Source organism: Lissotriton helveticus, chromosome 2_2 (assembly GCF_964261635.1).
Source record: "Lissotriton helveticus chromosome 2_2, aLisHel1.1, whole genome shotgun sequence".
In the NCBI taxonomy this organism is placed as follows: domain Eukaryota; kingdom Metazoa; phylum Chordata; class Amphibia; order Caudata; family Salamandridae; genus Lissotriton; species Lissotriton helveticus.
In genome coordinates this window covers 321,263,620-321,287,845 of record NC_136060.1, presented here as the reverse complement: position 1 = coordinate 321,287,845, position 24,226 = coordinate 321,263,620, and the positions used below count along the sequence as shown (strand labels likewise).

Below are 24,226 nucleotides of genomic sequence, written 5' to 3'. Positions count from 1 at the left end.
CTGGTACTGTCATGCTAACTGGGCAAGTGCACCCACTTGCCAGTCCCTAAACCTCCCCTTTTCTTCATATCAGTCACCCCTATTGTAGGCCCATGGGCAGGGTGCATTGCAAGGATAAGGTAGGACAAGCTCTGATGTGTGCGGCATGCCCTAATAGTGAATTACAGCCATTTTCGTTTTTAACTATTGCAAGGCTACCTGTTCTCCATAGGCCAGAATGGGCTGTTCGAGTTATTACATTTTATAATCCTAACTGTCTCAGAGAACATGGTAGAAATTAGAGTTTAGTATGCCTGAACTCAGAATAATAAAATACATCTTTTAGTAAAGTTTATTTTAATATTCTGTGTTTGCATATACCACTTTTAGAAAGTAGGTATTTGCTTGTCTAACCATTCAAACCTGCCTCGGCTAGTTTGTGTATTCCTAGGTCTGGTTTTGTGAGTGACTGGGCTGGGGAATTCCAGGAGACAGTCTGAGACACCCGGTGGTGAATAGAGAGATCTGCATCTAGATGGGAGGGAGGAGTTGCACCTGAACCTTGTATAGGGCTGTGCCTGCCTTCCAAAATGCTGGCTCCACCCTCTGGGGAGCGGCTGATGTCTCTGCCCTGCACACCGAAAGAAGAGAAGGAGTCCTGTAAACAAAGTGCTCCAGGACTGTACTTGCCCTTCACAATGCTGGCTCCACCTCCTGTGGGGCGGATGTGCATGCCCTGCACTGTGAAAGGAAAGGAGAAGTCTGGTAAACAGAGTGCTTCAGAACTGGTTTGGACTGGGCCCCTCTCCCCTCAGAGAACAAAACATTTGGGGGTATAAATATTGGGACCCTGATCCCATGAAATTAGATCACTTTGGACTACAAGAAGAAACCTTTGCTGAGGAGAGGAACCTGAAGAAACTGGGGAGAGACTATCCCTTAGCTGAAGTGCTGCTTGGGGGATTGGCCTGCAGTGGTTGCCTGACTGCCAAAGAAAGGAGTAAGAACTGTGTGTGCTTCACTTTCAACTTGTGAAGGATCTCCAAGGATCTGGAAAAGTGCTGGCCCCCTGCAGAAGTCTCAGGGACAACAAATTTCACCCACCAGCTTCCTAAAAGGCTTCGTGAAGTGCCTGCAGCTGTGCTGGACTTTGCGGGGGATTTGCGTGTCGCAAGGAGCGCGACTCAAGATCGAGAAGCGTGTCGCAGGACCGCCGCTGCACAACACGAAGGTCCCCGCATCACCCGAGAAGAGAATCGACGTCAACGCAGACGCATCACTGGGGAGCTTGACGCAAGAGAGAAGGACCGACGTTGCCGCAGACACCGCTACATCTCTGAGAAGCGTGGCGCAGGGCCTGTCGCGGCTCATTGCAGGAGAAGAGGATCGACATCGCCGCAGACACCACATCACCGGGAAGAGTGTCACAGGACCTGTCGCGGCTCGCATCGTTGTGGAAGCAACTCGCCAGTAGAGAGGCTAGACGTCGCCGCATCGCTGGGAAGCTTGTCGCAGGGCCAGTCGCGGCTTGCATCTTGTAAAGTATCTCTCATCGCTAGAGAAGAGGATCGACGTTGCCGCAGACGCATCACCGGGAAGCGTGTCGCATCAAGGACAGAGCGTCATCTTTATTTCTTTGCACCCGAACTTCCCCGCATTTCCATCACTGCAACATTGCTTGTTGTGGAAGCGTAACGCATTGTAAGGTACATTGACACAAAGTGTCGCATTTTAAGAACTGAACTAAGCTAAATCTACCATCTTAAAGTAACAGTATTATGTATTTTTGTTGTTTATGGTCTTGTGGTAACTATATAAAGTCTACTTATTTTTTATATAGAACCTGTGTGGTGTCCATTTGTAGTGTTATCACTGGGTTACTGTATGTGGTCACAACTGCTTAACTTACGCCTCTGAAGTTAAGCCCTTCTGCTCGTGCCAAGCTACCTAGGGGGTGAGCAGGGGTTATTTTAGGAGTTTAATCCCCTTATCCTGACTAGAGGAGAGGGTCCCTATTTATCACAAGTACCTACCTGTGCCAACTAGAGACCCCCAAATCTAACAGACCTCAATACAGAAACAATCCACACACTGTATGCTGCATCTTGTGCCCGAAAGTCCTTCCTCTGGGAGTGTTATTTTCGTCAGTGTTTCATGCCTGTGTTCTGTGGGCCCTATTACCAAGTCTGTGTAAGTTGCCGAGCTATTAAACATTGTAGCGCCTGGTAGGGTACCTTTCTGGGCTTCCTTATAATTTACTTTTTTATATACTTAATTAGATGGCTACCCATGTGCTCAGGCTACCAGCAAACATTCAACAGTCTTCCACACAATATAATAGAGTGCATGCCCACAACGGAAACAAATATTTCCAGAACAGCAGTCGGGGTATTTCTGGCAGTGAATGCAGCGTGCTACCTCCCGAGGAATGGGTAAGCCAGTGTTGTAATTGCAATACTGAACTGCAGCTGGATGACGCCAAAGCTACTGTGAGCCACAGCACATGACGCCGTAAGGCAGCAAGTTATAATGAGAAGTGGTCTAAGGCAAATGGTGCTTCCCGCCGGTGCAGACAACTCTGCATGACTATAGTACCCCACCCACTAGTAAATCTCCCCAAAGGTTGCTCTGAAGCATCAACGTTAACAATCTTTTAGATCTTTACAATTAAACGGAAAAGGTCTGTTTGAAGAGCACGCGCATTGGTGAATACTGGAGGAAGGAGATCCAATACACAGGAATGGGTATTTAGGAAGCAAAGTAAGAGAGCAGAGGGGCTTTTCAATTAACTGATAGGAAAAGCGGTTTGTGCTACGTGCAAACTGCAAACGCTATAAAAACAAAACTTAGCAGGAGAAAAAAAATATCTATTCCGTGATATTTTGCAGAAAAAAAAAAAGATAGGTGTTAGAAGCAAAAGGGAGAGTTGCTTGTGAGGAAAAGCGAGCGCAGATGTCCTTTACGTTATAGCTTTGAGAAGCAGTTTCCAGCAAGACCGCCAGATGGCAGCGTCGGATATTTAAAAAAATAAATAAAAAAAACTCAGAGGAGAACGGCAGGCGAGTCAAGAGCGTCACAAACTGTTTGTTCGGCTTTGTGAAGTAATTAAGCTTAAATCAAAGCAATCAAAGGGTCCCCGGGGGGCTTCAAAACAGATCACTAATTTGTCCTGTCAAAATGCATTACACAAAAACATATACAGTACCTTGATGACGCGTAGAGGCCGGTCAGGGTTGTTCTTATCCAAATAGTTGATGTAGCCGGAAAGGGAAATACTGAGCAAGTAGTTCTTCTGCCACAAACATCCCAGCTGCTGATCCAGGACATCGCTTCCAAACTTAAAGGTGCTGACCAGGGAGTTGGCCCCCACGTCCCATATTTTGGCGGTTTTATCACCAGACGCGGAGAGCAGCTGAGTGCCGTCCGCGCTCCAGCTGACCTGCAACGGGAAAATAATCTTACAATACACTCAGAGTTTAATGCAAGAAGACAGAAAGAGTTCACTCCTGGGAAAACATCCGATAATAGCACCTGCTCTTAGTAACAGCAGGCGCGTGAAGGCACCGGGCCAACCACACATCTGCGCCTCATGCAAAGTGCGAAAACACCAACCTGGTAATTACACCGCCCTGCAGGAGCCGAGAATCGAGGGCTGTTTACACCTTTGTATTTACCAAAGTTAGTAGACAACATTTCTCTAAATACTAGACTCTGGCATCTCCAGGACTTGGCAGTTAAAACAAAGTCAACTTCCATCGAGCAATCTTTAGAACCCCTCAAAGTGATCATCGGATCCATTGAAAACGATTTCATTAAATACCATTGAGCAGCGACCGTGGGGAGTTCTGCATCAGAAATCTGGCTAAAAAACGATTACGTATGTACAACTGAGCTGGTCGGCAACACCCCACCCCCGACTGAATTAAACCAATTCATTAGTAAAAGATAAAGAAGCATTAGCTGAGCCAATAGGTGTGGCTGTAATGTACCAATACGCGCAAACTGCATTTGTACGTCTGTCTCGCTGCATCACAGCGTTAAAGCCTGACCTGCAGGCTTTTCCAATGCTTCTTTAGTTTTAAAATCAACCTGATTGTCCACCGTTATGTAGTATGTGTGCATGTATTTGAGACTACGAACAGAACATTACAAAAAATGCTCATGCAATGAAAAAATTAAACTCCGAAGGATTGTTTCCTATATTCATTTTTGAGAATTCAATGAGTTTAATGTGACGACCCAGTGTACTTTAGAGATGTAAGGTATTACCTTATGAAATGCAAGAACTCCACAGGAGGCAGAATTATACAGCCAATAGTATAGGGCAAGAGATTACCACACCTCTTAATGGAGCCAATGCCTACGCTATACATTTTTCAAAGCACTGCGAAGAAAAGGGGGCAGAGACGTAAAACTGAAGGTAGAGAGCCCTAGAAACCTTGAAGGACTGAGGACACATTGCGGCTATAAGGTAGTAACAAAAGGATTCTCTTTCATGAAAAGGTTTGGCCACGGAGCCAGGCCACAGTTTCCTATTACCTCTTATTTCTTTGTTAACAGTTTAATGAATGTCCGATAAAATTGTGCACAACTAGCAATAATAAATAAGTAAACCGTTTAGGAAGAGACCAGTGTTCTTTAGAACATGGACTGTATTATAATCAATGGCGCTGTTGATCAGAAAAGTAAGACTATAAAGGCGTTTTAGGTCAGACAGACAGCTTGTAGATGACAACTTATCTGTTGTCAAAGACATATTGTGGGAAATGCCAATAATTAAAGTGAGACTTGGGTCAGTACTCTGCACACTGGCTTGAATCTTATTCAATGGCTTTCCTTCCTCTTGTTGTCCTTTCCCTCGAGCCTAGCTCTTTTACCACTCTTTTGACTGGATGACTTGTATCCCTGCACTACTTCCTTTCAGGCAGCTACTTTTTTACTTTTGGTTTCGGTACTCCATGATAATGCATGTGTTTTCCTCCTCGAACGCCGTTTCTCTCCTGAAATCCTGAGCCCCACTCTTCATGTTGCTTCTCCAACTCGACTATTACTTTCCCCAATGCTCCCCATCCAGCTTTTATTATTTATTTCATTTATTTATTTGTTAGTCTTACAAAGCGCACTATCACCTTGCAGCCATCCTGGCGCTGGTGACTCAAAAGGACGAAAGTGTCAGAACAGGTCGGTCAGACTGCATTACTTGGGAAACAACCAGGTTTTAACCTTTCTCCTAAAGGGAAGACGCTCCTTAATTTGCCTGATCTCGCACGGGAGCAAATTCCATATTTGGCCGCTGTCACCTCAAAGGATCTGGCCCCTGATCTAACCTTCCTAAACCTAGGCACTTTCACCAGTCTAGCCGATGAAGAGCGAAGCAATCTGATTGGGGTATGCCAAGCAAATTTAGATTGCAGAGAAAGAGGGCCTATTCCATGGAGAGCCTTAAAAACCAGACTGAGGGCCTTAAATTGTACCCTCGGTCTCAAAAGGGAGTCAGTGAAGCTCCGCCAGGGCTGCCGACGCATGTGCTCTTCTGGGAAGCCCCAAAACCAACCTCGCAGCCGCTGATTGCATTCTTTGGAGCCTATCCAACAAGAAGCCAGGAGACTCCAATAGTAGGGCATTACAATAGTCCAACCTACTAAGGATCGTACACCTTACCACTTGGGCGCGCACCTGAAATGGTAATAATGGCAGGATCTTCCGCAGAGACCGCAGAATAGCAAAGCATCAGCTTTTTAACATTTTATTGTTCAATCCATAAACCCCACTATAGCTCCCCTGCCCACTCAATACCCACTGCTCCCAGTCTCTAGTGTGGTCTTCTAAACCACACCTTATTTGCTCATCCGCTTTCTCCCAGTCACATTAATAAAAAACATTATTTCTATTCTGTTTCAAGTGCACAGTACTACACTTTCAAAACCATTTTTTACATTTACCACTGAAAGACTGGTGTCTGCTATCTTGGAGTGGTAAACTAAAAAAATTACATTTAATTCCATGTTATGATGCAAGCGCACCATAAGCCAGCACACTACGGTGGCTTTTTTGTTTGTTATTTGCTTGACAATGCAGAACAGTTATAGAACCCTGCTTTAATCCATTAGAAATTTTTCATCTTATTGGTATACTCACCATCCCTACCATAGCACAGTCTCAACCTAGTATCTGTGTAAGTACATGAATCAACAACTCTACAGGTGTAGTATACAAAATCAGATACTGTGGTGTGGTCAAGCAGACAACAATACAGACCGTTGTATAAATGCGTAACTTTCCTAGCTAAGAAGCTAATAATTATGATAATTATGAGTGCTGGCATTCGATCTAAACCTTCCCAAGCTGCGCAGGCAAAATATCATTAGTATTAATCCATTCTTATATGTTGTAAAATGTGATTACCTAAGAGTTTGCTTTTGTCTAGCAACGCTCTTCGTTGGAAACTATTTGAACAATCATGCATGACCTTTGTACACGAAATCAGGCACATTCTGGGTGGTATGGCAGTATGCTTGAGACTTCTCATACAACGGTACTAAGTGCCTAACACGCCAAGAATCAAGTACAAGCACCATTTTCACTATAGATAAAAACACATGCAAAAATATGGACACCCAGAACGCTGAATTCTTTTTTAACACAGCATTTAAAATACCACTGGAGTCAAGTGCTCTTTAAGATTTTGAGGGGTTTATCAGATTCATGAGCCTAATCTCAGAGAGAACTCAATTCAATTCAAAATATCTTTATTCGATTGTTGTGCAATCATAAAAGTACGAATAAAAAAATTAAAAATTTACAATATAAAAGGAGAATATAAAAATACAATTCATTGGATTCATAAGCAAGACAATTACAATTTTAAAGTGCAGTTATGTAATCATACGTTTCCTGATCATCACATTCCTTAGGTACAAAGCTGTTGTTGCTACAGATACATGATTATCTAACGCTTGCATACTAATCATCGCCGCACGGCAATGACGAGATCCTAATACTCTTAAAAATGGCAAAAGAAATTTTTTCCCGATTTCATGATACAATTTACAAAATAAAAATACATGAATGGTACTCTGGGAGGAGACATTATCACAGAGACAACATGGTAGATCGTGTGTCCAGTTATTGATCATAGGAAAACTGACCAATCTGTGGAAGATACTGAATCTAAAGCGTGAAAGTAAAAAACGCTCATAGTTGTTAGTTACATAGATTAGATAGGGCTAAATCTTAAAAGTTGCTAAAACCAGTTGGTGCTGCTGGACAAAAGGTTTTAAGACCTCCGCAGCAACTCGGTGAAAATCTAAGAGGGCTAGACACTCCTTTTTCAAATCTTTGAGAGATTTCTGAAATATCCAAGGGATTCGAGAAGTATTCCTCTCTCCCAATGTCTTTCAAAAAGTTAAAAACATACTTCACCCAAGGTATTTTAGTAGCACCTTCCAATTTCAAAATGTCTGTTAGAACGACTCTGTTTAAATGTGTTGCCTCTTGAGTCCAGAGTCTGTGCCATAACAGCAATGGCTCTATTTTAATCAGGTCTGAGATGTAACGGAGGCCTAATTCAGAGTGACAGTTAAAGTTGGAGGAGCTTTTGGGGAGTGCCAAAATATATTTTAGGAAGGAGTTTTCAGCAACCTGAATAGGTGATGAGTTTGCAAAACCCCAGACCCCGCTACCGTAGGTAGCACCTGCTACACATTTGGCTTTATATATTTTTATTAATTCTACAGGGGGTCTGGTCCCTAATTTTCTTGAAAAGATTTTAAGAGCAGCAGTTGACCTAGTAAGCTCAAGTTTTGTGGCAGAGACCGCTTGGAACCACGTCTCATTTTGGGCAAAAAGTATCCCCAAATAAGAAAAATGCTTAGCGAATTCGAGCTTCTGTCCCGCTATAAAAATTGGCCTCTTAGATTTAATTTGTCTGCCACAATACATAGTGAAAGTCTTGGAAGTATTGACTTTCAGGCCTAACTCATTCATAAAGCGGGAAAAACTATCAACCACCCGCTGTAAGCCCACTTGAGTACGTGACATGAGTATAGCGTCGTCAGCGTACAAAAGTGCTGGTATTGGGCGACCACCTACAAATGGGGGATCCAAGCTATCTTTGCACAGGACATCTTCCAATCTACAATATACAAGTTAAAAAGGAAGGGGGCCAGAACGCAACCCTATCTGACCCCACTCCTGATTGGTATTTGGTCTGTGCACTCTCCCCTAAGGCCATAGCGAACGCGGGCCGACGCGTTACTGTAAAAACGTTTAAGATAATAAATAATATTTGAATCAACCGAGTTTTTCTAATATCAGCCATAGTTTAGAATGCACCACACAATCAAACGCGGCCGAGAGATCCACGTAGGCCAAAAACAAGTTACCTTGTTTAGCCCTCGTGTATTTCCCGACCAGCATCATCAGATTCAGTCCCTGTTCTACGGTCCCCAGGCCAGAACGGAAACCATACTGAAGATCAGACAGAACGGAGTTTGCCTCCGCCCAATCCAGAAGTCGGTCCAGGATGACTACCTGCTATTTTAGTAAAGGAGTCCAGTAAGGAAATGGGCCTGTAACAGGCTGGATCCGGTCTATTTCCCTTTTTGTAAATCAGGGCAATGACAGATTTCACCCAGGTGGGGAGGAAGTCAGCAACACAACTGGCATTAAGCACCTGGACCAGAAGGGGCGCCCACAAAGATGGAATACTTTTAAATAAATCTATGGGAACCCCGTCTGGGCCAGGTGCCTTTACTTCTACTCAGGGCTTTTTCAACCTCCTCGAGAGTAAAGAAAAGGTCATTACTCGGGGGATGGTCAAGAGAGGGGATCGGAGACCCCATATGTTCTTCACCTTCATGCTCTCCTCCCTCGTATACTCTCGAGAAGTGACTGACCCAGTCTGTTTCAGGTATTGCTATATCTATTTTTGGCCCCACCTCCTCACTAAGAAAAGGGGTTCTCACTGTCTTCCAAAAGCTCGCGCTGTTTCTTTTGGCAGCTAAATAAAGAGCCTCCCAGGCTTCTGATCTCAGGGTATTTTTCCTATCTCTAATTGCCATTTCATAATCTTCCCTAAGTCTGCGGATGTCCTCTGCCGATCTAGGTTTATTATGCAACGCCTTTTTTAGGGCTGAATAAGCCCTGGTGCATCTGGAATCAAACCAGCCTCCCTCCTCCTTCGATTGCCTAGTCAGGGAGTTTTTAATTTCGTTCGAAATAACAGAGAAGGATGCAAGACAAGTTTCAGGTGGTAAATCTATCTCTAAGCATGTAATTATTTCTGAGAAACATTTTTCAACCATCTTTTTAATTATCTCTGCCTCATTTATCATAGCCCATTTCAGAGTATAACCATTAGTCTTACCGATTGCCAAGTCGGCGACTAAGCTGTTACCGACCCCATCACTAGACAATAATGATGGAGTAGGCAACAGGATAGACACACGAAGTGGGAAATGGTCACTCAGTGCTATATCATGAACATTAAAAGAATGTATTCTGTTCCCACAACTGTTGGAAATTGTGATATAATCTATGGTTGAGGAGCAACCTCTACCATTAAATGTTGGGGCTAATGTAGGGGCAGAGTTACACATTTCGTTTGCAAATCCTAAGTCGAAATTAGCTAACAAGATGTTAAATTGTTCCCCTAAGAGATTATGTTTAAAATGGAAACGTCCCTCACCGTCATCTCGCGCTACACCGCACCTGTTATCCTTAGTCAATTTGCACAATTTACAATTAAAATCTCCCAGCATAATCAACATCATTTTGTGCTTGAAAAGTTTTCCCTGGGTAAACACTTTAGTCAATTTCCTTAATAAATTTGTGACATCATTGCAAGGAATATTATTGTATATGTTTATAACGACAATTGGGAGGTCACGAGCCTGATGGAGAATCAACAATTGAAAATAAATGTCTTTGACAGGTTGTGATTTTCTCAAGCACCAATCTATTTGATAGGAAAACACTCAGACCACCTTTCGGCCTCCCATGAGGAATAGCTACAGCTGGAGTACAGAAAGTTCTGTAACCTATCAAGTGCACTGGTTCAAGACTCCATGTTTCTTGAAAGCAAAGCAAGTCCTGAGATTGAACAAAGTCCATAAAGATAGAATTTTCAACTTTAGATCTAATACCGGCTATATTCCAGGAGGAAATTTTAAACACCGTTGGGCTCTTTGGTGGGATAGGCTGAGCTGCAGGAGATATCAAGGTGGAGTTGGCGTATAAAGGAGGGGCCAGCTGATTACCCCCCCCCCGCACCAAGTCATCTTCTGCTGACAGAACACCCCCACCGAGCTCCACAACATCACACGTGGTTAGCACTACTGATAAGCATTTCCCCCCGGATTCATCTACGTATTCCTCCATACAGGGATCAGAATGTATAACCTCATTTAAACCTGATACTGTGGGAATTTTTGTTATAGACCGCAGTCAGTCGATATTTTCCAGCCCACTAAGAGTATCATAGTAGTTAAAGGTAGGAATTCCATATCTTCTGGTCCACGATTGTTCACAGTTCATGGTTGAATAACGGTCAGGGGGTATACGTCTAATGGGTGGAGGAGGAGAGTAAAAGTAACCAAGGGGAAGGATGTTAACAAGATGTGAATCATAAGTCCCCATGGCAGCTCTTTCCAATATTGTGTGAACCAATTGGGGGGACCGAAATGATAGAACTAAACAATCCCCCCTCAATGTTTTAGTCGAAGTTCCCACCCATCTAGCTCGTCTGACCATTTTGAACTCTGAGAAAAGGTGATTTTTTAGTCCTACTCTAGATGACAGAAAATAAAGGGATTTGTTTCTCAAGGTTAACCAATTTTCAGTGGTATTAGGAGAGATTGGAGGTACATTTGTTAAGACCACGGTGTAAGGTGTAGCTTCTGGTGGAAGATTTAAATTAAAGAGATTCGGTGTTTCTCCTTCCCCATGTTGAGGCCCTGCTGTTCTATTTTGTAGTGGTGGTGCAAGCGAAGACACATTCGGAGTAGCCGTAAGTGAGTCGACAGACCCCTTATCCTGAATTAGAGTATCCCCCCTTGTACCATTTTGGTCAAGCCGATCAGTAGGCTTTGGAATCAAATGTTTGGACTTTGCTAGTGCTTTAGTTGGAGCTGATGTTTTAGCTGGAGCTGATGTTTTAGCTGGAACTGCCACTTTAACAGAAGCCAAAGAGCCAGGTTTAGAGCATGATGCACTTGTGTGAGGTAGGGACTTAACCTCACTTGGGGTCAATTGTTTATCAAGCTTACCCTCGATGTTAATTAGCCTAGATTCTATGTTCTTAACTTTTAGGGTTATAGGTTCAAAGAAGGTCATTAATAGAGTCTCCATTCTCTCCCAGAAAGGTTCATCATTTAAGTCCCTATTAGTAGTATGAAGAGGGATTGTCACTTGGTGATCGTTCGTCTCACTCCTTATACTCCTGTTTAGATGTTCTGTACATTTATTTCCTTTAAATTTAGGGTTCCTTTTACTGTTTTTATTTGGACTTGCTAGGTTGCCTTTCTCTGGCAATATGTTTTTGTTTAGACCTAGCCTTCTGCCCTCTAGTTCTCATACAGGGGCTATCACTAATATTTAAAATAGGAATTGGGCTTCCTAAAATATCTTGACCCTCATTGTCTGAGGCATCCTCATTTAGAGGAGTAGGATCGCCAATCTGGTTACTAGGAGATAGGGAGGGAGTCACGGATAGCCTTACAGTTAAAGGTAATAATTCATTGACATCTGTGGAATCCCTACAAGACCTCTCATTTATTGGTGTTATACTAGTTCTTCTAGGCAGGGCTGTGAAGGAGGGAGCTAATAAGGAGTCCTGGGAATTGGTAGTCAGCATTGTCATGTTTGAATTGACTAAGGGGGGGAAGAGAACCGGATGGCAGGGAAAAACACCTTTGCGTGCTTTCGATAGCTGAAACAACCACCCCAATCGTCTGCTGCAGCATTCGGTCTATTGCAGTCAGGGTAGGTAGGGGGGGATTAACAGCTATTTTATCCTTAGCGTTTTTCACCATATTTGCTAAACAATAAATCCAATGAGTTTCAAAAGATAACATGTGCAAAGTGCACTATGTTAACACACTAGATAAATATATATATTACACGGATTGCATCTATAATAGCGAATAAAGATAATACAATGAACAAATGTAAATTAAATAAATAATATTTACAGACCACGGACAGGAAAATAAAAAGGGGGTGCCCTAGCCCGGCCACAGACGGCCCGCACTTTGCCCGGGCTCAGCCCGGCGTCGCCGCACGCGTCCCGCGACGCAGGAGTACTCCCGGTCTTTTGTGCCCCCCTGGTCACATGATAGAGTTGGGGCGTGGTCCACGGGGCTTCTGGGTGGTGTAGTTGTGTTTCCCCCGCTCGGCGGCCGCTCGTGATGTCAACTGCGGCGGCGGGGGGAAACCAAGCAAGCAGCAATCCGAAAGTCCTGATACAAAGCGCGGAGTGCGCTGGTAAGTCTTCCCACTGGCAGCCAAAAGCGATGTTTGGGACCCGCTCTGCCGCAGTACTCGCGGTCTTTTGTGCCCCCCTGGTCACGTGATAGAGTGGGGGCGTGGTCCACGGGGCTTCTGGGTGGTGTAGTTGTGTTTCCCCCGCTCGGCGGCCGCTCGCGATGTCAACTGCGGCGGCGGCGGGGGGAAACCAAGCAAGCAGCAATCCGAAGGTCCTGATACAAAGCGCAGAGTGCGCTGGTAAGTCTTCCCACTGGCAGCCAAAAGCGATGTTTGGGACTCAATTGTCAAAGCTTTCAGCATGGGTGTGTATCTAAGCTTGGGTTCCATCAAGTTTACATGCTGAGATAACTATATCTTGTGGACCATGTGCCAATGTTAACGGTTATTGGTATGCCTGCAACATTGTAGTTTGTAGACATGTTGCTGTGTAAGTGCGATTTATTATAATGGATTTGGTATCTGAGTCTGCATGTACAAAATCCAATCTGTCGACTTTAATATCAGTTTGGTCTTGCCATATGGAAGCAGGTGCCAAGACACTATTGGCTGCCAATACAGAATGTGGCAGTTCTTCCCAACCGGATCAATGTGCAAATGCTCAAAACAGAAGTCAATGAAAAGAGATGCTCGCATGCAGCGGACAACATCAGAGTAAAGTACTTCAAAAAGAACATATTTACTTTAGTCACATGTAGTATTTATTATCCGGTGTGCTACACAAGAAACGTACACTGAAGTCAGTGCACCATTGTAACTGTGCGAATGCATGCATTTAACAAACTGCAATTCTTAATCAGTGAACAGGCCACGCGTTTGCCAATTATTGAAAAACGTCTGCATGTTAAAGAAAAAACAGAAGTCTGATTGAAGAAAACAAAGCTACTTACTGCATAAACACCCCCATCATGAGCTTTCGTCCCTCCAATGGCAGCAATCTTCTCACCAGTCTTTCCATCGTAAAGAAAAATCTGTGGAACAAGGAAGCAGAAACATTAAGGGACTCCTGTACAGATGGGAGTTAACAGGATAATAGCCACACAACAGCAGTTGCCCCATCCTTCGTCTTCTTGCGTTCCTGCCTAATCTAGAGGTGGGCAACCGCTGTATTTATCCAAGTCCAATGTCTGCTGGTTCTGCAGTCGGACACCCCTTCTAAGCCGGTCTGAGAGAACATAACTGCCAGAACCAGGACCTCGAAAGTCCTACTTTATTTGCAGCATGGATTTGGAAGCAGATTACACTCTGGCCACATAAAAAAAAATATTTTAAAAAAAAAGTTCTATCCCCGACAACCTTGAAGATAACTCCCATCTTGTCATGAACACTGTTTTTCGACTAGAACGCAACTAGACCACTTTGAAATGGTCGACATGTATCATCACTTTCTCTGTTGTAGAAGCACACAAGCAACTTCCGTTTAATTTCAAGAACGAGCAGCATGTTTGTGCAGCCTCAATTCCAGAAACAAACCTTACCAGGAAATACTGGGAAAAGGCCTGGATCTCACCCCAGTGACTTATCGTCCTGCCCGACAAAACTTTAAACAGAAATGTAGGTTACCAAAAAAATGCACTCTGAAAACAGAGACGGTCTTATTTCTAAACATGTGTATGTCTAGGGTTTCGTTTTTTCATAACTTTTTTTTATGCACACTTACGTCTCAGTCATTATTAATGAACATAAAAAGACAAAGCCATAAGAGGTCACACACTCAAGTCTTTCAATTCAGGTCCAAAAATAGGCACATTTCAGCAAGGTCCTATGCTTTTTTGTATTGCTAATTAAATCAGTGACATCTGTAAGGTAGTAAAAACTACTAACGCAATTAGAAGGCTACTGCAAAGCAGTACGCATCTACTCATTACAGATCATCAAAAACGATCCTGAATGGCAAAGGCTGTTCAATATCCTCAACCCCATTCGGCAATGAGTTCCAGAAGAAATAGGTGATCCAGGGAAATGACTAGATGTAATATTGTAAGCTTTTTGGTGGAATTTGATGCTTTGTTATTTTTAGCACTTCTTTACTTGGACGATTTATTTTGATCTATTTCGTTTTTAATAATCATTTTAAGCTCGAATATATTGCTATCAATGGGGCCCTTCAGCCAAGACCTTTCTGCTTGCACGACCCAGAACTGGAGATATCTTTATTCAGGAGAAAAATTGAGGATTGGTTTTGATAGATCAGTCTTTAGTTGTGGTTTCGGAAGAAGCAAATTCCTTAACAAGAAGTGAAAGAGTGACATTCTACCATCTTGTTGAGATCACTATTCTGTTTTCTGTCACTATTCTATTGTGTTGGTAGGAAGAGAGTGCTAGGGGAGTACTGTAGGATTCAAATAATCTAGATGTAAAAACACTAGTTGTGGAAGGAGACCATCCATAGCAGCAGGGAAGCTGTCCATGACAGACACTTAAACATTGAGGAGCATAGCGGTGTATTACATTGTTCCCATTGGAACAATGATATTTTGAGCCATATGAGCAATTCTATATGTAGAATTGTTGGCACAATAGAAAGTCTCCGGCTCATGAATATCGAACAGCTTGTAATTCCACGCTGAGCCAGAAAGCTTCAGTCTGTTTCATACTTATTTTCACAATCAATTAAAACTTCCTGTCTGCCATCCCCAGTTAAGCCCTTCCTTTGTGGTAAGCTCTTGAAAAACTAGCTTGAACTTCATGTTCGCACACTTACAAATCATTTCAATTACCTTCTTATTTTCTTCTATTACTACATTCCCTCTTACGTGTTTGTAATGTGTTGCCATGCCTCTATTAAAGTTGCAATGCTACTATTTTGCATTTTGACTGACAAACTATTTTGTGCAACTGTATCCAGAATATATAGTTCAGGAGACTTTGAAAAATGTGTTTAAACAAAATACGTGAACAGCCGAGATTAATAAATAAAACAATCTTACCTGGCCATCTGCGCTAGCTGTTGCAAACCTGTTCCCATCAGGGGAAAACCTCACACAATTCACAAAGCGTGTATGGTCCTGTAAAACAGAAGGCAACAAAGTATGGCTTAAAGAAATGTTATCTAGAATACAACAAAACAGATATGTTAAAAATAATTCTTGTGGAAATGACAACGATTAAACTGAAAGCAGCACAAGGTTACACATCTCACTCACAAGGTCTTTGTGTTGGCAGAGCACGATTTGTATGCTACATCTACCAACGGTATTCAATAATTTCCCAAGCGTTTTTTCTCATTTTGCCTCCGCTCTCTTTTCACCACCGTTTCCAAGCAAGAACACCAGCACAGTAAAGAACATGTAGAAATAATTGCTATATGGCACCAGCATTTCTTTGTTATTCATAATTTGACAACACCAGGTTTGGATCATGTCCTGGATTGATGGGGTGAGCAGAAGGTGTATTCAACAGTCAATTTACCCTACTACTCTTAAATGCAAGCCCTGGAAACATCCCTCAGGTAATAAGATTACATTCTATTAGTAAAGCCTGCTTAAGGTGTAATTGTTGCCCACTAGTGTTGTCCTATGGGAATGCACTAACTTATCCAACAAGAGCATGGAATTAAGCTTCAGTGACTGCCCTCCCCTGTCTTGCCGCTCCATGAGGACTCAGCTGCGCTGAGGATTTTACAATGAGCAAGGCACTTCGGCAAGCCAGCTGCAGTACAATCCAAATATGCCACACTAGGATGTTATAAAGGTCATGAAAAGTCCAACTGAGGAACACGGAGTTCAGGACATCGAAATGGCTGCTCAAGATACACACTACAGAGCTATCTCAAGTTAGACCGTCATGACCTACTCCAAAGGCTACCGAGAAAGTAAAAGGTTTCGGCTGATGGGGAGAGTTATGCATGGGTAGGAAAGTCGAGGGAAAATCTCAATCCAACCTTGTGGAGTGGTATTAATGGATAGTCTGCATTACACTTAGGTTGATATATATTTGTCCAAGGGATGAACTGCTTCAGAAATCAATTTGTTCTGTAAAAAAAATCCACTAGTTCATTTTGATGCCAGGCAGTGAAGTGACAAATGATACCCGTGTTCTCATGGCAAAGCTCGACAGTAGCCTCATTGATTATGTTAGGGCTCATACTAAATCAGGGGCTGTAGTCAAGCAAAGCTCTTGTTTGTCACCTTTCTACAAACATACATACCGGGGCTAGAATTAGGCAGAATGCAGTAGTTCTAGGATTGGAATGCCCCATGAGCCCATAAAGACCCACAAACAACCGTGTTTTAGAGTAATCTAGGACTCCTCTCCAATTGCTTCTTTATTCATACAGGTTGTAAATTTACTCGACATGGCAGAAGCAAAATCGTTTCCAGGGTTGCCCATAAAGTGTTACTTATTTGATCTACACTATTAATAATTTATGTAAAAATTGGCATGCCTCCAACACATTTTATTAAAGTCTCGGAGAAATGGCATCGAAAGCTGCAGAATAGTATACGAAACATTTTTTTCATGTTCAACATTTTTGAAAGCTAACCCTCCTCTATATTGCTTTTAATTGCTTTTATATGTATGCATTTATTTACGTATATTTGGAACATTTTTAGAGCAATATTAATAGCGACAAATGGCACATTTTGCAAACGTGTGCAAGTTTTTTATAGTGGGATCGTCAGCAACACAAACTGAGGTCACAGCTCACTGCATAGAACACCTAACTTTACTTTCCCCAAAAGGAAACACTCCCCCCCCCCCCCCCATGGAAAAGCTACACCAATTATAAACATTGGGCTGTTCCTTCGTCTTCACCAACTTAGAAAAACACCTCTCTCGAAGGCTAAGAAACCGCAATAGTTATGCGATGAACCTCAAAAAGACAGGTTTGAGAGTGTTTAGCTATTTCTACAAGCTCCTCTTTCGAGAAACGTCCACTATCGGGAAAAGTCCACTAGCTTCAATCTTGTGCATGCAGCAATTTGGTGACGGAGGCACTCTCCTCATTTATATGTGAAATGCAGGAGTCCCAAACTCCGCCAATCAGGATCCTGTGAATTGGATACACAAAACACTTTGCAAAATAAGTGGTGCACACAAGCAGAACAGCCCCCTTCCATGTCTCGCCAGTAGACTTTCATGACATTGGTAAGCCACAATTACCAATTTATGCTCTATAAATATTCTGAGAATACTAAATATCTGACTCGCCACAATTACACAAAAACCGCTCTATTAAAAATGAATATGCACGCTCTTTCTTCATCTCCTTTACTCACTGATCCATTTGTGATACAATACAAATGATAGAAAGTAAATGTTTAAAGAACGGATAACCCACTAGTTCCGTATTAACCAAGCGAGCCTGATAAAAACGATGCCCTATTTTGAGATAATAGCTATTTAAATTAAATTGCTATTACAAAAAAACAAATGTACGCCTGAGAACAAAATGGTATAACCATGGTGTCAATAGTGAGACTGACAGAAGCAAATTATAAACGGCCACAGTATACTCTGAGAAGAGTGAAGGCATCAGGGAGCAATGTCACAGACTAGTGCTCTGTAATTAGCCTCTGCCCAGAACAGACCTCTAGATTTGGTCCAATAAAGCTAGAAGCAAATGTGCCGGACTGATGTAAAGATGGGAGAATGAAGACAGGCAGTGTACATTTACAGAGCAACGTGCGATCGTTCACTGCGACACCGTTTTAAGAACTCCGCTCTCAATCCACCTCTATCTTGGAGAAATACTACTTCTCTACATGAACCCCTGATCGTCCCATAGACAAACCTATGTGACGTTTTTGGAGTCCGTAAGCGAGTGGCATGATGGAACAGGTTTTTTTCAGTGTGGCTTTATGCCTCGTGTGGCAGTGGAATAAGGGTAGGAAGGAAATAGCTTCTGTTTTTTGAGGACTTTCTGCTGTCATATTGTGAATTTTCAGTTTTAGTATAATTCGAGAATGTTTGACTATTCAAAGCGCGAAAAGAGGACAGCTGCAATGACTTAAATAGCAGCTTTCTGCAAAGATGTACTGGTTCAGTTCATGCAGCGAGATCACTTTTCAATACAAGGAATGACATTTTTGGTGGAGGGGGTTTGGGCTGGCAGCTACCATTTGCTGCTAGGCTGTATGCCATGCAAAAAAAAACTGTCGTACAAGTAAAAATGCATTTTTTTTATTTACCACGTCAAACCTTGTTTGCCGTCTTAGAACGATTTTTTTAAAAAGTACAGACTCAGCCTGTATTACAGCAGTGGTTACAAGAAAGTTGTTCCTGAGGTTCCTATTACAGAGTCAGCCATTTGGCTGGGCCATTACCATGACTCACTGGGCTTACCATTAACCCCGCAACTGGACTCCCACCCTGGTTAGTCATCACGGAGAGTTTCCATAGTAATTGCTTTTTACTATCATCCCTACCTGAAGACAAAATGTAAGAGATTAGATTGTAGAGATAGATATATATTCACTGAAAAAACCATAGGTTATAGACCATATATAGTAGGAATTAGCATTTACAAAACCTTATTTTACTCACACAAAACCATTGAAATTCGCATATATAGTTAGTTGCACTAACTATATATCGCGCACCCGCAATCCACTGCTGATCATGTCACATATTACATCATTCATGACATGGTCAGTGACATCACTGATGACATCACTGATGACATCTCAAATGACATCACTGATGACATCTCAAATGACATCACTGATGACATCGGATGACATCACGGATGACATCACGGATGACATCACGGATGACATCACGGATGACATCACGGATGACATCACGGATGACATCACGGATGACATCACGGATGACATCTCATTTGACATTACTGATCACATCACTGATGACATCATTCATGTGATAATACGATGAACTTCTTCAGACTCTAATATAACCTTATATACACTCAGTGTAAACAGACACTCGCAGACTGTCACTCATCCATGGAGTTACTCACACACCTAGTCAGTCATACAAAGAATCAATCACACCTCCATTTCCTTAACTATACAGTTATACACACCTTACTTATTCAAACATATACTAACACATATTTACTCTTATACAATCCCTGATACAAGTTCACAATGATCCATACAGCCACTCACACATTCACTGGCTCTTATGCACAGTTATTTATGTATGTCAACTCTCACATGTACTGTGTTTTACATATGTACTTACTTTGACATGTAGCACTGAGATATCCATTCACTCACCAATACACTCATGCACACAGTCAACCGCCCATACAGCCGTTTCCACATGCACTTTTGAACCCATACATCTAGTGAATCAACTGCTCACACATCTATGCACAGAGTCATACACCTCCCAGCCACCAACACACACACACTCAGTCTCCCATACAAATACTTGGGCAACCAATCAATAACCCATATAGTTACTCATATAGCTACTGATCAACACATGCAGCAGTTTACAGAACAACAGACATAATGATGCACAAATTAAGACAGTTTAGTCACTAACCAATGCACTCAGTGAGACACATGTAATCACTCACTCATACAGTCAGTCATGCACCTACTAAATCCTTCATCCAGACACTTATACATCCACTCATTCTTCAATATGTAAGACATATTTTAACTTTACAGAAATACACAGTCACTGGATGTTGTCATCAGTGATGTCATCAGTGATGTCATTTGAGATGTCATCAGTGATGTCACTGACCATGTCATGAATGATGTAATATGTGACATGATCAGCAGTGGATTGCGGGTGCGCGATATATAGTTAGTGCAACTAACTATATATGCGAATTTCAATGGTTTGTGTGAGTAAAATAAGGTTTTGTAAATGCTAATTCCTAACTATATATGGTCTATAACCTATGGTTTTTTCAGTGAATTTTCAAGGTTTTGTAAATGCTAATTCCTAACTATATATGGTCTATAACCTATGTTTTTTTCAGTGAATTTCAATGTTTTTTTAATAGCAAATATCAAAAGCTGTAAAATGTATTCTTCTTTTAAAGGAAAAATATATTTTATATGTATTTAATATAATTTTTGTATGTATATAAATTTGAGGGAACGAATTTATCAACTCTCATGCTGAAGAAGAGTGTGGGGGAAAAAACAAAGAGGAGGACTAAGAGGAAAGAACAATCAGTTCAAAAATACAATTGCTTTAAAGCATGAAGTGCTTTTCCACACATTTACAATTAAATAAACCATATTAGAACATACAAAATATCTACAGAGGAGACGGTGTACATTGAATTTTAGACTCTTCATTGGTACCTACATGTTGGTACTTACATCACCCACACAACACAACAACCGGGACGCTGTCACAGATATATATTTTTTTGAACGTTAATTTCTCAAAATCCACTGGAGCACATATCTTGAGACCTAGCAAAGGCACATCGGGCAAACAGTCTCTACAATTTTGCCAAGTTTCATAGAAATCCATTCAGCCGTTCGAGCTAAAAGTGAGTCCAACCGCCCTATGGAAAACTCAATGTTAAACACACGTTTTGGGACCCCCCCTTTTTTTCCTCGGCCCCCGCTTGACGAAACCCCCCCAAACTTTCAGGGGACGCTCAGAAACAAAATGTGCCATTTTCCTGAAAATTTCAGCCAATTCCGTCCATCAACGCCAAAGTTATTCAACATAGGATTTTTTTGAATAGGGATTTCTGAAAATTCTAACTATATATACCTACTGGCCATGTGATCAAGGGCCAGGGAGGCCCGAAACGCGTCATGGCTAGGTGCGGGGGTTTTCAGCACAAATAAACGAAATGCACCTCTACTTTGGGTCCGCAGTCGTCTTTTGAAAGAGTTTGCCAAGTTCGACTTTCTATCTATCTATCTATCTATCTATCTATCTATAACATTTCTATGGCAAAATGAAACCCCTCATTTTGTTCCTTTTCAAATTAAATGTATTAAGTGTTACCACTTTATTCCAATCAAGATGACTTCAGGTGTGCCATACTTTTGTCATAAGTAAGACTGTTAGCGTTCTAGTTGTTCTTTAGAACACTCTGGGACATTCTGTCACTGGGCTATAGTTGGGCTACATCTGGCTGATATTTGGGCTACATTTGGGCTCTTTTGTCTCTGGTGGCCATCTTTGGGCTACATTGGGCTACATTGGGCTACATTTGGGCTCCAACATATATATAGCCCAATGTAGCCCAATATATATTTTTCAAAGTTAATTTTCGTAAAAACCACTGGAGCATATATCTTGAGACATAGCAAAGGCACATCGGGCTACCAGTCCCTACAATTTTGCCAAGTTTTGTGGAAATCCATTCAACCGTTCGAGCTAAAAGTGAGTCCAACCGCCCTATGGAAAACTCAATGTCAAAAACACGTTTTGGGACCCCCCTTTTTTCTCGACCCCGCTTGACGAAACCCCCCCAAACTTTCAGGGGACGCTCAGAAACAAAATGTGCCATTTTCCTGAAAATTTCAGCCAATTCCGTCCATCAACGCCAAAGTTATTCAACATAGAATTTTCAGAAATCCCTATTCAAAAAAATCCTAACTATATATACCTACTGGCGACTGCCAGTAGGTTATATATATACATACATACATACATACATACATACACATATATATATATATATACACACACACATACATACATATTACCTACTGGCGGTAGCCAGTAGGTATATATAGTTATGACCTAGTTACCATAGGAAATCCTCAACATTCTATTGGAAATAACTTTGGCGTCGATTGAGGGAATTGCGTGCAATTTTCCAAAAATTTGGCCAGCTCAGTTCTGCTCCTTCCCTGAAAGCTTTGGGGGGATTCGTCAAGCGGGGGCCGAGAAAAAAGGGGGGTCCCAAAACGTGTTTTTCCCACGTTAATTTCCATAGGACGTTCAGACATGGCTACAGCCCGAACCGCTGAATGGAATAACACCAAACTTTGCAAAATTGTAGGGACTGGTACGCAGAAGTGCCTTTTCTATATTTGGTGAAAATTGCTCCAGTGGATTTTATGAAAATTAAATTCCCAAAAATGTATATATCTATATGCGCGCTTCGAGCGCTTACCGTTACGCGTACTGGGGAGCGCACCGGGCGCGCCACGGAAGATCAAGAGCGGAAGCTGATTGGCTCTCGGGTGTCTGTCAACATTCCAAACGGTCCGGAGAGTCCGCCATCTTGTGTCTCGGTAGAACCGAGACCCAAGAGGTGAAAAACAAAAGGGGAAAACTCTAAAAGGGGGCAGGGTAGAGACCCCCTGACCCCCTAGGTTTTCGCAGGGGGGCCTAGGAGGACTCCGAAGGGCAAAAAAAACTATTATTTTTTTTTATTTCGCGGAGTACGCTCTGGGTGCGATGCCATGTACGCTTACAGGTACGCGTACCCTGAGCGTACCACAGGGAAAAACAGAAAAACAATTATTTTTGGGCCTGGGGGGTCCTTATGGGACACCCTGAGCAGGCCTAGAGGGTCAGGGGGCTTCTACCCTGCCCCTTTGCATGTTTTGCACCTTTGTTTCACTGCTTTCATGTGCCTTGGTTCTACCGAGACACCAGATGGCTGCCAACACTTCCTGGTTTGGAGTGTTGACAGACAGTGGCAGCCAATCAGCATGCCTTTCACAGAAAAGCAGCATGCTCATTGGCAGTCAATACTTCTAACCAGGAAGTGTTGGCATTCATCTTGTGCTAGGTAGACCGAGGCGCACAAGAAGCAGAAAAACAAACGTGTAGAATGCAAAAAGGGGGCAGGGTAGATACACAACCTGACCCCTTAGGGCTGCTCAGGTGGTCCCACAAGGTTATTAACATATTTAAACGTTATCCGCTAATAGAATTAGCATTTAAAAAACCTTGCGAATTCACTGAAAAAAACCATAGGTTTCAGGCCTTATATAGTTAGGAATTAGCATTAAAAAAAACTTGCAAATTCACTGAAAAAAAAAACATAGGTTTCAGGCCTTATAAAGTTAGGAATTAGCATATAAAAAACCTTTGAAATTCACTGAAAAAACCATAGGTTTCAGGCCTTCTATAGTTGGGAATTAGCATTTTAAAAAACCATTGAAATTGCTCCTTTATAGTTAGTTGTACTAATTATATTTTGCGCACCCGCAATCCACTGCTGATTAGGTCACATATTACATATTACATCATTCATGACATGGTCAGTGACATCACTGATGACATCACTGATGACATTACCCACGTGACAATCACATACACCTTTTCATACACTAGTAAAATCTTTCATCACTCTTTGTAAAATACAGAGTATCATATTTGAATCCATTGACACAGCAATACAAGTATCTAAAACCCACTCAGTGATTCCTAAATGTATACACACATCTAATCACTTACCTGTAGATTGACTCATACATGCTGTCAATGAACAATAGAACACTATCAAAAATACTTATACAGCTATATCGACATTACACCCCAGCACACAACCTATTCACATACGAAGTTATCCTACTCACTTATGCAAACAATGAATCATACTTACTTAGGTCCACTTATACAAACACAACTTCATCTATTCATTTAGATAGCAAGTCATACTTAGTGTATTATAAAATCATTATTACAAGTATACAGTTATCCATACAGTCACTCACACAATCATTGAGTCTTATGTATACTTATTTATATACACAACAACTGACACATACACTGCCTTTTATTTTTGTAGTTTGTTGGACATGTACCATTGAGAAATATATTTGCTCATCACCACACCCATAAAGATATTCACTCACCCAAACAACTGTTAGAACATGTAGTTTTAACTTCATATCTACTG

The 24,226-nt window shown here is 41.9% G+C and overlaps 1 protein-coding gene across 1 annotated transcript in view; it reads right to left on the bottom strand.

Moving 5' to 3' along the window:
- WDR1 (WD repeat domain 1) overlaps positions 1–24,226 on the bottom strand; it is a 347,127-nt gene that overhangs the window by 207,002 nt on the left and 115,899 nt on the right. The window contains exons 6-8 of the mRNA XM_078678473.1: positions 15,393–15,470; positions 13,353–13,433; positions 3,185–3,418 (exon numbers count right to left, since the gene is read on the bottom strand). Of these exons, the coding sequence (XP_078534599.1) occupies positions 3,185–3,418; positions 13,353–13,433; positions 15,393–15,470 (393 nt within the window). The remainder of the gene's footprint in view (positions 1–3,184; positions 3,419–13,352; positions 13,434–15,392; positions 15,471–24,226) is intronic.